At 46.8% G+C, this 14,885-nt stretch overlaps 1 protein-coding gene across 1 annotated transcript in view; it reads right to left on the bottom strand.

Moving 5' to 3' along the window:
• The window catches only part of PDGFD (platelet derived growth factor D), a 146,167-nt gene extending 140,143 nt beyond the window's left edge, over window positions 1-6,024 (bottom strand). The window contains exon 1 of the mRNA XM_081910014.1: window positions 5,225-6,024. Coding sequence (XP_081766140.1) covers window positions 5,225-5,354 — 130 coding nt within the window. The 5' untranslated portion in view covers window positions 5,355-6,024. The remainder of the gene's footprint in view (window positions 1-5,224) is intronic.
• Between the last annotated feature and the right edge of the window lie 8,861 nt (window positions 6,025-14,885).

The raw sequence follows: 14,885 nt of genomic DNA, 5'->3' as shown, positions 1-14,885 counted from the left end.
GTTAAAATATGGAACTTGCTCCCACAGGAGGTAGTGATTGCCACCAGCTTTAGAAGAGGATTAGACAAATTCATGGAAGATAAGACTATCAGTGGTTACTAGCCATGATCACTATGTTCTGCCTCCATTGTTGGAGGCCTTATGCCTCTGAATACTAGTTGCTGGGAATTGCATGTGCTGTTGTGCTCATGTCCTGCTTGCAGACTTCCCATAGGCAACCAGTTGGCTACTGAGAGAACAAAATGGTGGATTGGATGGGCCATTGCCTTGCCCCAGCAAGCTCTTCTTGACACTCAGATCAGCCAAATCAACCCTGGCAACCAATGGGGTGATGGATGTTCACAGCCCATTTGCTCTCACATGGATTCTCCCAAAAAGGTGAGTGCTCTCAGAGGGTACATCATTCTGAATTTCCCATCGTTGACAGTCACAAGTGGCCTGAGCTCCAATTATGCTTCCTGGCATCTGCACAGTAGAAGGTGACCATCCACCCATCCATCTTTTTTATTCGCATGCCACCTTTCCATAGTTAAACCCATGCTCAAGGTGGCTTACAACACGCACACCCCAACAACACCTTAGCACAAGAGTCTGCTCAGCAGCTTCAGCTTTTGTAGCTGGAGTCAGACAGGACCCTGCCCTCCCAGGCCAGGTGGATAAAGGCCTGAAAGGACGGGAGTATGTCTCCCAGGTTTCACAGCCAAGGTAGGACCAATGCAGAGAGCAAAGCTTGCAAGACACAAGACTAATTGGTGTGAGGTCATCCCATGACAGGCAGCATCTATCTTGCTCCCCAACCAGTAAAATTTCCCCGAATGGCATGCAGCTAAAAAACGCTGAGCCAAGAGTCAGAGAGGATCCCATTGATTTCTGCTCTTAAAAGACTGTGGCATTAAATTATTAGAGATCAGAAGAAACTCATTGACCATGGAAATTGTCTCCATCGAAGAGATAATATGCCTATTGCAACCTCTGAGAACTTGTTTGAGACCTTTAAGTGCTACTATTCCTTCAAGGGCTTCCCTTAGTAAACATCTGCTGTGGAGAAGTATTGGACTCCAGCTGTTTGCAGCTGTAAAGCCTTGAATGCCTAATATTTACGCAGTGGGGGGTAGGCTACATTCGCAGCTGTGTTCCCCTCTTGAATTCCTTCCTCCACTTGAACTCCCCCCCTGCACCCCACCATGAAACAAAACCCCCAAACGGAATAGCTCACCCAGGAATACTTTGGTTGTGCTTGAATCACAAGGAGCCTTAAGACGCCACAAAATTGCAGCTGCAACATTCTCAGGAAAGTTGTGCAAGGCCGAGGCAGGCAAGGAAAAGTGAGCGATTTGCAGAACTGGTTTACTCAAGGCTTGCTACATGGGTGTTTAGAAAGTCGGCAGCACAGGGGCAGACGAGTGGAGAGGCAGCCCACAAATGATGAATAGCTTTCTGCTACTCAAACAGTTTTAAACAATTGGTGCACGTGTGTGTGCACACACAGAACAAGCCCCCAGTACGGGATCAAGCGATTCTTCTTGTGTTCTGCGTGATGCTTTACAAACAGCCAGTAGAGACAGCATCTGAATTTAATGCTGTTAAAGAAATAACTGCAGAGCAGACAAAGCTACCAGCAATGTTCAGCCATAGTTTGTTTTCAGTGCCACGGTTTTGCTCTGGAGCATCTGCAGGGAACAGTATACAACCAGTTCCAGATTGCTGGTCATTGGAGTGAGTGGGCTGTCCATAGAATGTAGGACACCTTGAAGAAGCTGTGAAATTCCAGGAAGGAGAGAATCCAGGAAGGAGAGAACTGAGTGCGTTGAGTCTCTCCTAGCAGAAGATCCTCATTGATCCACAATGGGTTTCCAAGGGGTAACTTTTTGTGTGTGTGTGCAAGAGCAGATATCTGAATTGACCAACACAGCCCTGTATTGTCAACTTTTCTCTTCTGATCAACTGTACACCATCTAGGAGAACTTCTAAAAGGCTCAGTTTAGGAGGAGTTGATCCTCTGGTCTCCTTACAATTTTTCCCTGTATTTTATTCAGGTTGGAAGCTTCCCAAGGGTTTTGGAAAGAAGCTTCTCAAGGGTTTTGGAAAGAAGCTGGATCAATGCTATTCTATTCCTCTTCAGGCGCCACCATTGGAATTGGCCCTCCAATCAGTTAACATTTGCCTGCAATTGCACAACAGAATCTACAAATGTTCATCTTCAGAATGGAAGGTTGTTGCTGGGTTGGTTGGTGAGGGTCCAGACATTCTAAATCATCCTTCTCCAACCTGATGCCCTACAGATGTTTTGGACTATAACTCCTATCCCCAACTTGCATTTCTTGTGGCCATGCATGATGGGAGTTGTAGCCCAATAACATCTGGAGGACACCAGCTTTTGGAATTCTGCTCTAAACTGTCTAGAATGGGTACCCATCTTAAAAGGAACTAGTAAGAAGAAAAGAGTGTCTTTCATCATGTGCACCACAGACACACCCATTTACATGCATACTCACATAAAATTAGAGGGATTGTGATTTTAGATCAGAGGGAAGCTTCCAGGCATAATTGTGAGTCCTCCCTTCATCTCTCATCTTAGAAATTAGCCACAATCCAGAGGATCTGTTTAATCAAAGATCCCTGGAAATGTTTCAGAATTTGAACTGAGAAGTTTGCCAGCAAGTGGTTCCTTTCCTCCCTTTCTATTTTTGGAAAATGTTCCACAGATCTTTGATCTATGGGGCTCTCCTCCTGTTCCTAGAGGAGATTGCAGAAAACAGGAGAAAACTAAAATAAAAAAGCCAACCTCCCTGATATTAGGGTTAACATTGCGCAGCAACTTTCAACCACCTACTGCAGTCCCTACTCACCTTGGTCGGAAACATATTCTTTAATAATATACCATGCTCTCTTGGTAAATTCAGATAACAACTTCTGCATTCCTCATTTTCCTATCTGAAGAGGGTCAGGGCATGATTGCCACCATAGCAACAACACTTTCGAAAACTCTGGTTGGAAAGCAAAACTGCTGCATATTTTGGGCCAAATCTGAATTTGAGCCAGGGATGATTGCAGTGCCTGTAAAATAAGGAAGTGTGCAGAACAAATGCATCTGGAATTATGGGCCATGAGAGCATACGTGGCTGCCTTTGTCAGAGTCTTGGTCCAACTAACTCTGTACCAACAACCCTGATTGAGAGCAGCTCTCTAGAAACTCAAGCCTTGCTCCCTGAGATCCTCCAGATTAAGATACCTGCAACTGAATCTGGGATCCTGTGCATTCAAAGCATGCAGTGGCTTCAGGAAAGCTTGTAGTGGGCAGGCTTGAGTCTCAGCACATGACTTAAGCCTTGGGGAGATCTGTTCAGGAGACTTTCCATTGGGATTCCCAACACTTAATGGACATAAGGATATATCTTTGTGCTACTTCACACACTGCAATTTCCTAAAACCACTTCCCCATGGAGCAAATGTGTGAAACTTGCAGGAAACTCAGCATGTGTGAATGACGCAACATGTGCCTGACTTGCTGTGGATATGTGCACAACATAGAATAATAGATTCATTGTAGAGTTGGAAGCAGCCACAAGAGTCATCTAGTCCAATCCCCAGCAATACAGGAATTTTGTTGTCCAACATGGGGTTTGAACACACAACCCTGGAATTAAGAGTCTCATGTTCTACCAACTGAGCAATCTCACAAGCTTTAAAATGTGTACACAGTGAAGGTACCCCACATGCAAGTGTACCCCATGCATGCAGAGTGAATCCAGGGCTGCCAGGTGTGTGTGACAATTTCTTTACACCCTGACTTCATGCACTTTCCTACATGAAAGCATTCCACAGGTCGGAATTTGTAATGTTTGAATGTGGCCCTGGGTGTGTGACTTTTGAAAGATTCAGATGCACTCATGCAACTAATCCAACCTCCTGTGACCATGAATGTATGTTTCTGGAGCTGCATGTGTCCACTCAGCTGCTAATGTACACAATTTCAGAACTAGTATGGGCTGCATAACAGCTGCCGCAATCTTTGCAAGAGTGGTATGTATGTGTGTTTGTATGAAAGACACGGGGGGGGGGGGGGTGCCTTCTGCAAAACTACTCCCTGGATCTCTAGTTGTTCCTCAGAGTGTCAACAGTCTTGCCCTATGCTGGGAAAACAAACCTTTAAGTGGGGCACACAAGGTCTGCAGCCAAAAGCAAGATGGCCAGCTGGCAGCTGCTATGAATCACAGAATCATAGAATTGTAGAGTCCAACTCCCTGCAGTGTAGGAATATGGTAAAGGTAAATGACCCTGGACAGTTAAATCCAGTCAAAGGCAACTATGGGGTTGCAGCTCTCATCTTGCTTCAGGCTGAGGGAGCCAGTGTTTGTCCACATGTGGCCAGCATTGCCAAACCGCTTCTGGCACAACAGAACACCATGATGGAAACCAGAGCGCATGGAAAAGCCATTTACCTTCCTGCCGCAGTGGTACCTATTTATCTACTTGCACTGGCCTGCTTTTGAACTGTTAGGTTGGCAGGAGCTGGGACAGAGCGACAGGAGCTCACCTGGATGGGCACATTCGAACTGTCGACCTTCTGATCGGCAAGCCCAAGAGGCTCAGTGGTTTAGACCACAGTGCCACCCGCATCCCCCCTTTTTTTACCTGCAGGAATAGACAGCTGCCCCATACCAGGATCAAACCTGCAACCTAGGCGTTATCAGCATCATCCTCTAACCAACTGAGCTCTCCAGGCTGATGAGCTCCATAGACAATTCTTGCTTCACAAAACCCAAGTCTTGTAGCACCGTAAATATTTGCCATTTATTACTTTCACACACTAGACACCACTTCATCAGTTGCTTCAAGAGTTCTGCATTTATTGCACTGAATGCAGGTCTAGTTACATGAGCAGAGGGGAGAGGGGCACTCCAAGCCCACCATCCACATGTGCACCAATGCATTGCGCATGGTGGGTTGCCAACAGAGACCCTGCACATGGCATCCTGGTGAGATCATGCATTGTGTGAGCGATTATTTGCATGACCATTCCTAGTGCAACCTGTGGCGCGTCAAGCAGCCTCAGAAGTCCTTTGAGGCGGGGGAGTTGCTTGCATCCCAGTTGCCCTCTCTTTACGCATCTCCTCTTGCAAGTGCACCGCCTGAGAGGACATCCAGGGGGCGCGTTTCCACCACGCGCCCGGTCAGCTTCACACACCAGGAGCAAAAGTTGAGAGAAAGAAGAGACACTCACCATCTCTCCGCAGGTTCGAAGCGCGCAAGGCTCGGATAGATCCGCTCTGGGCGCCGGCGCCGGAGCCCTGTCGGTTGCAAAAGCTGGCGCAGATCGCAACGTAAAAGAGGAGATGCTCCAGCGCTTGCATTGGGACGCTTTGCTGCTTAGCACAAAGTCTTTAACTTTAAAAAAAAGTGAGGACGGATTCCTCTTCCAAATGGAATATCTCCCTGTTCGCGACGCTTTTAAAGCCTTCCCTTTGTCCCCTCCCGAGCTGACTCTCCAAACTCAGCCCCGATGATGTCCAACATGAATGAACTCCCCCCTCCCCGCTTCCTCGCCCTCCTCCCCTCTAAAGTGGCTGGCTGGCTGGCTGGCTGCAGGGACGATGAGGTGGGAAACCTCTTTGCCAAGTTACAACAGTTAAGAGAGGGAGGCGGGCAAACGGACAGGTTGCCCTCCTCCGCCAGCCCTCCAGGCTTCCTGCGCTCCACCGGCAGCTCCGCTTAAGCAGTGGGGGCGGGAAGTGATCCTGCCGAGGGATCTGGCTCCGGAGACTCTGCAGGGGGTGGGGTGGGGCTGCTTCATCCAGCGGCAGGCTCGCAACGCCCCCCTCGCCGTCGCCAGGGTGGATAGCGCCCCCCGTCCCGCGCCTGAGCTGCGCGCCAGGCTCTGCCCGATCCGGCGGGGAGCGCTCAGAATCCGGCGAGGGGGTCTCTCTTCTCGCTCGGGCAACTGAGCATCGCCGCTCGGGGGGCCGGAGGCGCTCGGCGAGGTGGTCTGGAGGAGCGATCGCGAGCTTTTGGCTGGCTGGCTCGCTTTCTTTTCTTTTTTTGCGCGCGGAAGGGAAACGCGCCGGAGACGGCGCCCCAGGGAGGAAAGGAGGTGGCGGCGGCGGCCCCGGCGCCTCTGGCCACTGGGGCAAGGGAGGCGGCGGAGCAGCCGGACGGGGAGGAGGGGAAAGAGGCAAGCCGTCTGCTTTCAGGGCAACCTGCGGGGAGATCCCCTCTCAGGGATCCCAGCAGCCAGCAAACTCTCAATCCCATGGAAAGGTTGGGGGATCCACAAATTGTCTCTCTGATGCTAGCTCAGTTGGTAGAGCATGAGACGCCTGATCTCCAGGTCGTGGGTTTGAGTCCCACGTTAGGCAAAAATTTCTAGCATTGCTGGGGGTTGAGCTTCCAACCGTGGTGCCAGCTTGAATAAAATATTGGGCGTCAGGGGGGAAGGTATGCCCCGCCCTAAATAATCTATTGCAAACTGTGGTGCACAAACACAATTTGAATGGCAATGCCCATCAACTGGGGGAGTGCTCAAATATTTTTTTGGGGGGGGGGCAAAAGGATCTTTGGCCCTAGGAGTTGGCTCCTCTTTTCCCAACTCTACAATTTGATGGTTCGATGATGCATCAGAGACATCCAGATTTGATGGATTTGACGCATTTCTAGCCCACCTTTTGGCCCCAAGGAGTTCAAGATGGCCTACATGGTTCTCCCCTTCCTCATTTAATTGACACAGCAGCCCTGCATGGCTGAGAGGCCCTGACTAGCCCAAGGTCACCTGGTGAGCTCCATATAGTTGTAGGATCCAGGCATAGGCAAACTCTGGCCCTCCAGATGTTTGGGATTACAACTCCCATCATCCCTAGCTAACAGGACCAGTGGTCAGGGATGATGGGACTTGTAGTCCCAAACATCTGGAGGGCCAGAGTTTGCTTATGCCTAATGTTGCCTGATAGTGAGCCAGACCGATGGTCCATCCAGTTCAGTATTATCATAGAATCGTAGAATTGGGACGCTGAGAGTCATTGAGTCCAACCCACTGCCATGCAGGAAGCATCCTTTGAGAAAAAGTGGTGTGCCCTTAAGGAAAGGCCTGTGGCTCAGTGTTAGAGCTTCTGCAAAAGTGTCTGGTTCAGTCCATGGCATCTCAAGGTAGGGCTGGGAATGTCTTCTGCCTGAAACCCGGAAGAGGGCCACAGCTAGTGGCGGAACATCTGCTTTTAAGAAGGTTCCAGGTTCAGTTCCTGACAAGACCCCTGCCTGAAACTCTAGAGCCGCTGCCTGTCCATGTAGGCAATTCTGAGCTATATGGACCAGTGGTTTTCTATGCTAGGTAGAGAGCTGATGGGGGCATCCCTTCCCTCCCATCTTGCTTAGTTTCTGGGTGCAGAAGAGGGACAGAAGGTCCCTTTCTTCCTCTACTAAGAAACTCATTTCCTCACTACCATGCAGCTGCTGGTTGCTCCCATCATCCCCAGCCAGCCAAGCCAATGGGTAGGAATAATGGAGGCTGCTGTCCAGCAATAATGGGGAACCAAGGTCTAGGTGTCCCCTGAAGACACTTGAAATCTCCAGGTTCTCTCCCAGGCCTACCTGAAAATATTGGGGATTGGACTTGGGACCTTGGGCACACAAAGTTGATGCTCCATCACTGAGCCAAGGCCTTCCCCAAAGAGAGAGGAGTGCATTAAAGCACTTTGTCATCCCAGTAGAACTACCACTGAGCCACAGTCCTCCCCCCGCCCACAGTGTGATAACTCCATTGGATTGTCACCCAAGGCAGCCATTCCATAAACTTACTTGGTAGGAGAGATGGAAAGCTGGGATCATTCCATCGGCTTTGCTGAAAGACCAACTGTGTCACACTCATCTAACCCCTGAACTATCCCTGCTGGTCTTTATAAGAACAGGAATTGGTTTTTGAGTTTTATTTTTGCCTCTTCTCTCCTCGTCCCTTTTCCCTTGTGTGTTGGGTTGTATCCCCCCCCCCCAATTGTTAACTTGCAGACAGGGACAGTCTTATTTTAACTGACTGCATGTAATGTACTCTGGGAGAGTTTCTGGCCAAAAATCAAGTTATGGATGCACTAAATAAATAAATAAAAATCCACACTGTTTAAAACAGGACTTTTGCAGTTAGGAAAGTGGTGGGGAAATGCACTGTGAAAAGTGTGGGATGGAAGAAGGATCAATGTATTAACACCCAACAAGCAAATCCACCCAGGTGAGATATTTCAGTTGGTAGAACATGAGACTCTTAATCCCAAGGTTCTTGAGTTTGAGTCCTAGCTTGGGCAAAAGATTGCTGCATCTCAGGGGGCTGGACTAAATGACCCTTGTGGTCCCTTCCAATTCTACAATTCTATGATTCTAAATCAGAACAAATGTCCAATAGAAAACAGATAATAGCCTAAGAAAATCAGGATGAATGTTCAAATAAACATGTCATCTGGAGGGGTCCAAAGTTTCGTTCATGCATATCATCACTTGCACTTGCAATAGATCTGGGCTAAAGTATTTACTGAAAAGCAAAAAAAGATAAGTGATCAGAAAGTCTGATACTTGGGTATTTTCATATTATGAAGCTCTTGGATTCCTCCCCCCGCCCCCCGCAGCCACTGCCTTCCTAGCCAATTACGGTACCAGCTTGAGGGATGAAAGGACAGATTTCAAAGGCTGAGTGCGCCAAATATCCCAGAACCAGAAGAGCAAAGGGATAAAGTGAACTCCAAGGATGACAGCTGTTGGAAGGAAGCCAGTCACATAAAGATGCTGGCCCCGGAATACCAGAAGCGACTGGCATGCGTCCCAAATCAATTAAGGAAGATTACTGCAGCATAGGCAATATACTTGTCTCCCACAGCAGAAAATGTAGATAGCAAAGTTAAAAAGCGAAGAGAAATGTTAACTAATGAAATCAAGAAAGGAAACCTATGGATATTTGAATTGCAAAATTAGGTACGGTGGGTTAATTTTTTTTTTTTTTTAAGGCAGTAGGATATGAAATTCTCACACAAATTGAAGGGCTGGTACAAACTGGAAAGATTGGATTCGCAGATCATATAGACAGATTTATACTGCTCCAAATCTTATATGATTTCTCTCAAGGGAAAACCATTAAGCTGTGCAGTACTGTCAGCAACCATGCATGTCAAGACCTGGATGCATTTTTTAAAAAAATAAAAAAAACTAAAGAAAAAGATTGAATAGAAACATTTTTTAAAAAACGTAAGCAAAGGGAAAACAGTATTCCCAAGTGCCTGCTCTGATTTATGCCCCAGCCTCATAACATCCAGATGTTTGGGCCAACCATCTAGGAACAAAGGAAGCTGTCTTTTAATGAGTGAGATTGTTGGGTCCATCTAATTCAGTATCATCCACATTGACTGTCAGTGGTTCTCCATCATTTCAGGCAGGTGTATCTCCCACCCTACCAGGAGGTGCTGGAGATTAAGCCTGGGACCTTCTGCGTCCAAGTCAGATTCTCTACTACTTCAAGCATCCCTGACCATCACCCATTCCTGCCAGGGCTAATGGGTTCTGGAGCCCAAAACATTTGTGAAGGCACCAGGTTGGGAAAGGCTGGTCTATACGCTTTCCGTCTGCAGAACAGGTATGGGGAGATTCTTTAACACCAAGAAGGGAGGCTAAGCAAGCCAGATTTTACTTTAAGTCTCCCTCTGGTAGCCACTACAGTTCTGCCCCTACTTTCTTTATACTTAGATGGCTAAGACCAACATCCTGGGTTAGGACATCGCCAGCACCAACATAGTCGATTTCATCTACCTGGGTTCCACCATAACCAGCAAGCTTTCCATCAATGTTGAGTTGGACAAGCGTATTTGCAAAGGAGCTATGGCAATGGTTCGCCTCTCCAAAAGCATATAGGAGAATGTGATGGTAATGCCCAATGCCAAGATGAAGGTCTACCAGGCTGGCATGTTGAGCATGCAGCTTTATAGAAGTGAGTCATGGGCAGTGGCATAGCATTTGGGGCTGAAGGGGGCTCTTGATCTCCCTCCCCCCACTTTCCTGCTTCAGCTTCTGCTTTTGGACTTCTCTCTGCCACAGACTCTCCCAGCTCACTAAGCCCTGTTAGCTCTTAAGCTTCTGACACCTCCTCTTCCCAGTCTTCTCCCTTGGACCACTCATCTTCATCCCACCACCAACCCCAGGGCTCTGAACTTTCTTCCCTTGGCGGTTCCCCAGCTGGTTCCTCCCACCACTCCTCTGCATCCAATCAGTCCATGACTATAGAGAGGCCTGTCTTCTTCTTTCTTTGGCGATCACTCGTAGCCAAGTAAGATTGTCTTCCATAAACACGGTTTTAACAGTGAGTCTGTAAGTGACTGTGGAGGCCAATTCTGGATCCACACATCCTTCCACAGTGGGGACATTGGTTTCTGGGAGGGAGTTGATCACGGTGTGGATTTGCCAAGTGTGCCTTCCTCCTAGCACGTTTCTCCCTTGCGTCCTGAGTTTGAGTATCTTCAAAGCCCATGGCACCTTTGGTAAAGGCTGTTCTCTATCTGGAGCACTCACAGGCCAGTGTTTCCCAGTTGTCAGTGTTTATACTACATTTTTTAAAAATTTGCCTTGAGACAGTCTTTAAACCTCTTTTGTTGACCACCAGCATTGTGCTTTCCATTTTAAAGTTTGGAATAGAGTAGTTGCTTTGGAAGACAATCATCAGGCATCTGCACAACATGACCAGTCCAATGAATGTGATGTTGAAGAACCATTGCTTCAACACTGGTGATCTTTGCTTCTTCCAGTATACTGATATTAGTTCGCCTGTCTTCCCAAGTGATGTGTAAAATTTTTCAGAGAGGCCTGTAGGGCTGTGTTCAGGCCCCAGGTTTTTAATCAAAAACCCAAGTCACATGGAGGGTTTTCCATGACTGAATGCCTGAAGATCTCCCTTCAGGTGTTTTTACTCAACATGCAAAGCTCTGAATCTGTAACCAGGAGGGATAGGGATGTTGGGGCACAAATGGTCCTGCTTCTCCCTCCATCCTTTTCACAGTGAATGTCTGAACAGGGCTATTGCAGAGCAAGGAAGCAGACCAGCCTGTGCTACTCAGCCACCATGTTTGAAAGTCACACATCTGATCTTATTTATTTGTTTGTTTGTTACATTTGTATACTGCCCTTTATCTGAAGATCACAGACACCAGCATGTACACATACGTGCATAATTTGCCTGTATCAACAAGCCTGCTTTTGTTTCCTACTGAGAAAGCTGCAGACTCATATGCTTGGAAACTGGCACTGTTTTCCACCATTCCTTAACTATCAGATCACCATTTATAAACTTGCTTGATTACTCTTCTTGAAGGCTCACAATAAAGCCGCAGGCTGTTCCCACCTTCCTTGTCCGTTTCCATCAGGGATGATGATTACCAGTGCTGTTTCTTTTTTAAACAGAAAAGCTGCAACTTCGACCCCACAGGGAGCATTTTAAAAAATAAATAGGGCTATTGTTAAGTTTTGCCACATTCCAAATCTGTTTTGAGAAAGCTGACATTCCTCATAGCATAGCAATAATTATTCTGAGCTGAGCCAAATCTTCTCTGAACCGAATCAATACATCAGTAATCACTGGTTAAAATCTTCCAGGTACAGAAGTGCAGTAAGTAGCAAGACTGCTGATGTGGAACATTGCCTAATAAATAGCTATCAATACTGCTGCAAAAAAAAAAGAGAGAGAAAAGAGATGGGGTTTTAGGATGTGAACAGGGATCCAGAACAGATCCCGTTCATAATCCAGAGGTACCACTGTAAATAGGTACCACTGTGGCAGGAAGGTAAATACTGTTTCCATGCACTCTGCTTTCCATCATGGTGTTCCGTTGCACCAGAAGTGGTTTAGTCATGTTGGCCACATGACCCGGAAAGCTGTCTGTGGACAAATGCCGGCTCCCTTGGCATGAAAGCGAGATGAGTGCCACAATGCCATAGTCGCCTTTGACTGGACTTAACCGTCCAGGGATTCTTTACCTTTACCTCACCTGAGACCCTTCTTGGATTAATCTGTTGCACAAACTCATCACCATAGGCTTTGCGCTAGCAGATAGAGAACATTGGGTTCAGCCCTTTATGATCTGAATGTTCCCCATTCCATTTGGTGAAACGAGGTTGTGCTTTGTGATCTGTATTTCAGTGACAGAACTGCTGAGAGTAGAGCCTGGGTTCAATAAAATATTACCGAAAGACCATGTCGAAACAAATGGCATAAAATTTGAAAGCCTTCCCAGTACAAATAGACATATTTTTCCCTGCTATCAGATCTGACAGTGAAAACAAATATGAAGAAAATAATTTCACTGTCTTTGTTCTTTAGTTCCATTAATCTTAATTTAAATCTGAAAGGAAAACCAAGAAGCATCAATCTCATTTTATTTCTCATAGACTCGCAGACAAGCAGCACCTTCAAAGCGTTACAATTGCTCAATCCAATTCTCCCATTTGGAGTAAAAAATGGAATGGGGTGGGAGGGGGAGAGAGGAAAGGATAAAGGATAAGCATTATTATTGAATCAATCTGTCATAAAACCTTCAACATATATGCAAGAGGGGAACTGAGGCCCACATAAACTGTCTTCAGACAGCACCATCCATAGGTAGGGTCATGGTAGTGAGACCCATCTCAAACCATGTGAAGCTGGTGGAAGGTGTTAACAGAGCTAAGGGCTGCATGAACAGTTTGGAAATCTGGACAAATCAGACCTGACAAAGGGTCCCCCAATGTTAGGTCTGATTTGTGGGTGACAGTTTGAGGTGAGCCATGAAGATGCCAGTCAAGACCAAACCATGATGGTTAGTGCCCATTAGGACATGCAGACTGGGTGGGCCAACTAATTCGAGTTATATCGCCATTCTCCTCCCTGCTGAGTTCCACAAGGTCAACGCTGAGACTTAGGAGGAGGCAGCTGGCAATGAGTGCCACCCCTTGGACTAGTTGTAAGTAAGAAGGCAGGCAGGTGGGAGATGAGTGAAGGCGGACTGAGACTGATGGAATAGTGCCTCATTTGCCGTAATGGACCAGCCTCCACTAGTCTGAACTTACCTGAGGCTTATTCCAAGCTGCTTTAAAATGCCTTTTGTGTATGGGTAATTTCTCCTGTTAGGAGTCTTTTTACAGGTTGCTTTCTGGCAATTTCTGCTCTCTCCCCTGGCTTCATTGTCTCCTTGGCTTTCACAGTGCCATTTTGCCAAGTGGAAGGAGTGACTGGTGAACTACCAGAGCAATTGCATGGATGGTGTGCTTGTGGGTATTGGTGGAAATAGGTGAGGTTTGGTAGAAGAATAGGATGAGCAGTGGGTATTGTGTGATTAGTGTAGAGGTAGGGCAGAGTTCAAATGTAACATGTGGTATTTTATGAGTCAGAATGTGCCTTCAGGCAGGCTGAAGAGAGGAGGAATTCCTGGCTCTGAAGATGTTTCAAAATGTGCTGCTATATTTTTATGGATATTTTTTCCCATTATTTGGTAGTTTTATTTAAAGTTATATTGCCCTGCACTGTATCTGCAGCTCAGCCACATTGGATGGTGCCCACTGGCAGCTGACAAGGCAGACTACCAGAAGCCAATTTGCTGAGGAATCCCTCACAACTGATGCTGGCCGTGATTTATTTATTTTTAACACCTTATTGGCATTGTCTTGGGAGACAATGGAGGAGTGTGCCTTTAGGGGTAAGGTCTAACTGTTGGAAGGTTACAGTGCCTGCTGTGGCTGTAGAGACCAATATGGAAGAGACATGTTTTATTGCAGCTTGGGCAAATGAAGGTGTCTGTTGGGCTGATGAAGTACATTTTCAGATCTCTGCCTGTACAATAATAGGATCGAAATTTTACAAAGCACAACAACAAGTAGATCAACAACAACAGCAGTGCCTTGGTTTCCTTAACACTGGGGTGTAGAAACGTTTTTCAATCCAAGGGCCACATGGACAACTTTATGCAGGCCACGTTGCATTGGCAGGTGGGGTTGGAGAGCAAAGGGGCTGGAGCAGTAGGATAGTTACATTCTAGTTAAACAAAAGTACACATACAACTCTCTTCATCCTCCATCTAGGCAAGCAAGAGGCATTGCCTCAATTCAAAAGTTCCACCCAGGTAAAGGTGCTCAAGAAGGGTGCAAAGCTGAGCTGGTGAGAAGCGTAAATTGGGCGAAAGGGCTGAGGCCCTGTGGGGAGAGTCCTGAGGGTCAGATGAAGAAGCCTGGAAGGCTTGAGTTTCTCCACTGCTGCTTTGAACTCCCAAGCTGCTCTGAATTTGGCTCTCTTGTTCGGCTCGGATCAACGTTGCGCAACCAACATAAAGCAGAACGGGATCGCCCTTAGAGCTGTTGTTTCTTCTGAGATTGCTGGTGTCATGTTCCCCGTTAATTACAACCTACAATGCAAAAGAGTCAAATGGCGCTAAAACTATTTGTCAGAACTAGGATGTTGTGGATAACCCTTCCCAAAACGACAAAAGACTCCATCCACTCCCAAATGGCACATTTTCAGATATATTTAAGAGATCAAAGCAGTATTTATGCACAGTGCATCCGTCATACTAACATGGATGTCCAAATCCCCAGAGATGAAAGCTTTCCTCAGAGAAATGTGCCAGGGGAACACAATTCATGAACAAATGAATGGTGGGGGTGGGGGTGGGGGGAAGAGGGAAGATGAGACTCTGCTACTCAGTCTTAAACCTGTGACTGACTGTAGCAGATAGGCCTTTCAAGTCAGAACAGCTAAACGTCCAGATCTGCTCCATTTCTTACTTCCAGTAGCATCCTTTGCAGGTTTGCACATTTTTTTCTTTTTTAAAAAAATACAAAGCACATGCATAGCTTTGTGCCAATATGCCCAGTCAGTTTTTAATTGACATAATCGAATCAACAAA

This window comes from Podarcis melisellensis, assembly GCF_964234715.1.
Source record: "Podarcis melisellensis genome assembly, chromosome: 4".
NCBI lineage: Eukaryota > Metazoa > Chordata > Lepidosauria > Squamata > Lacertidae > Podarcis > Podarcis melisellensis.
Note: the sequence above shows the minus strand (reverse complement) of the source record. Positions and strands in the feature narration are given on the sequence as shown.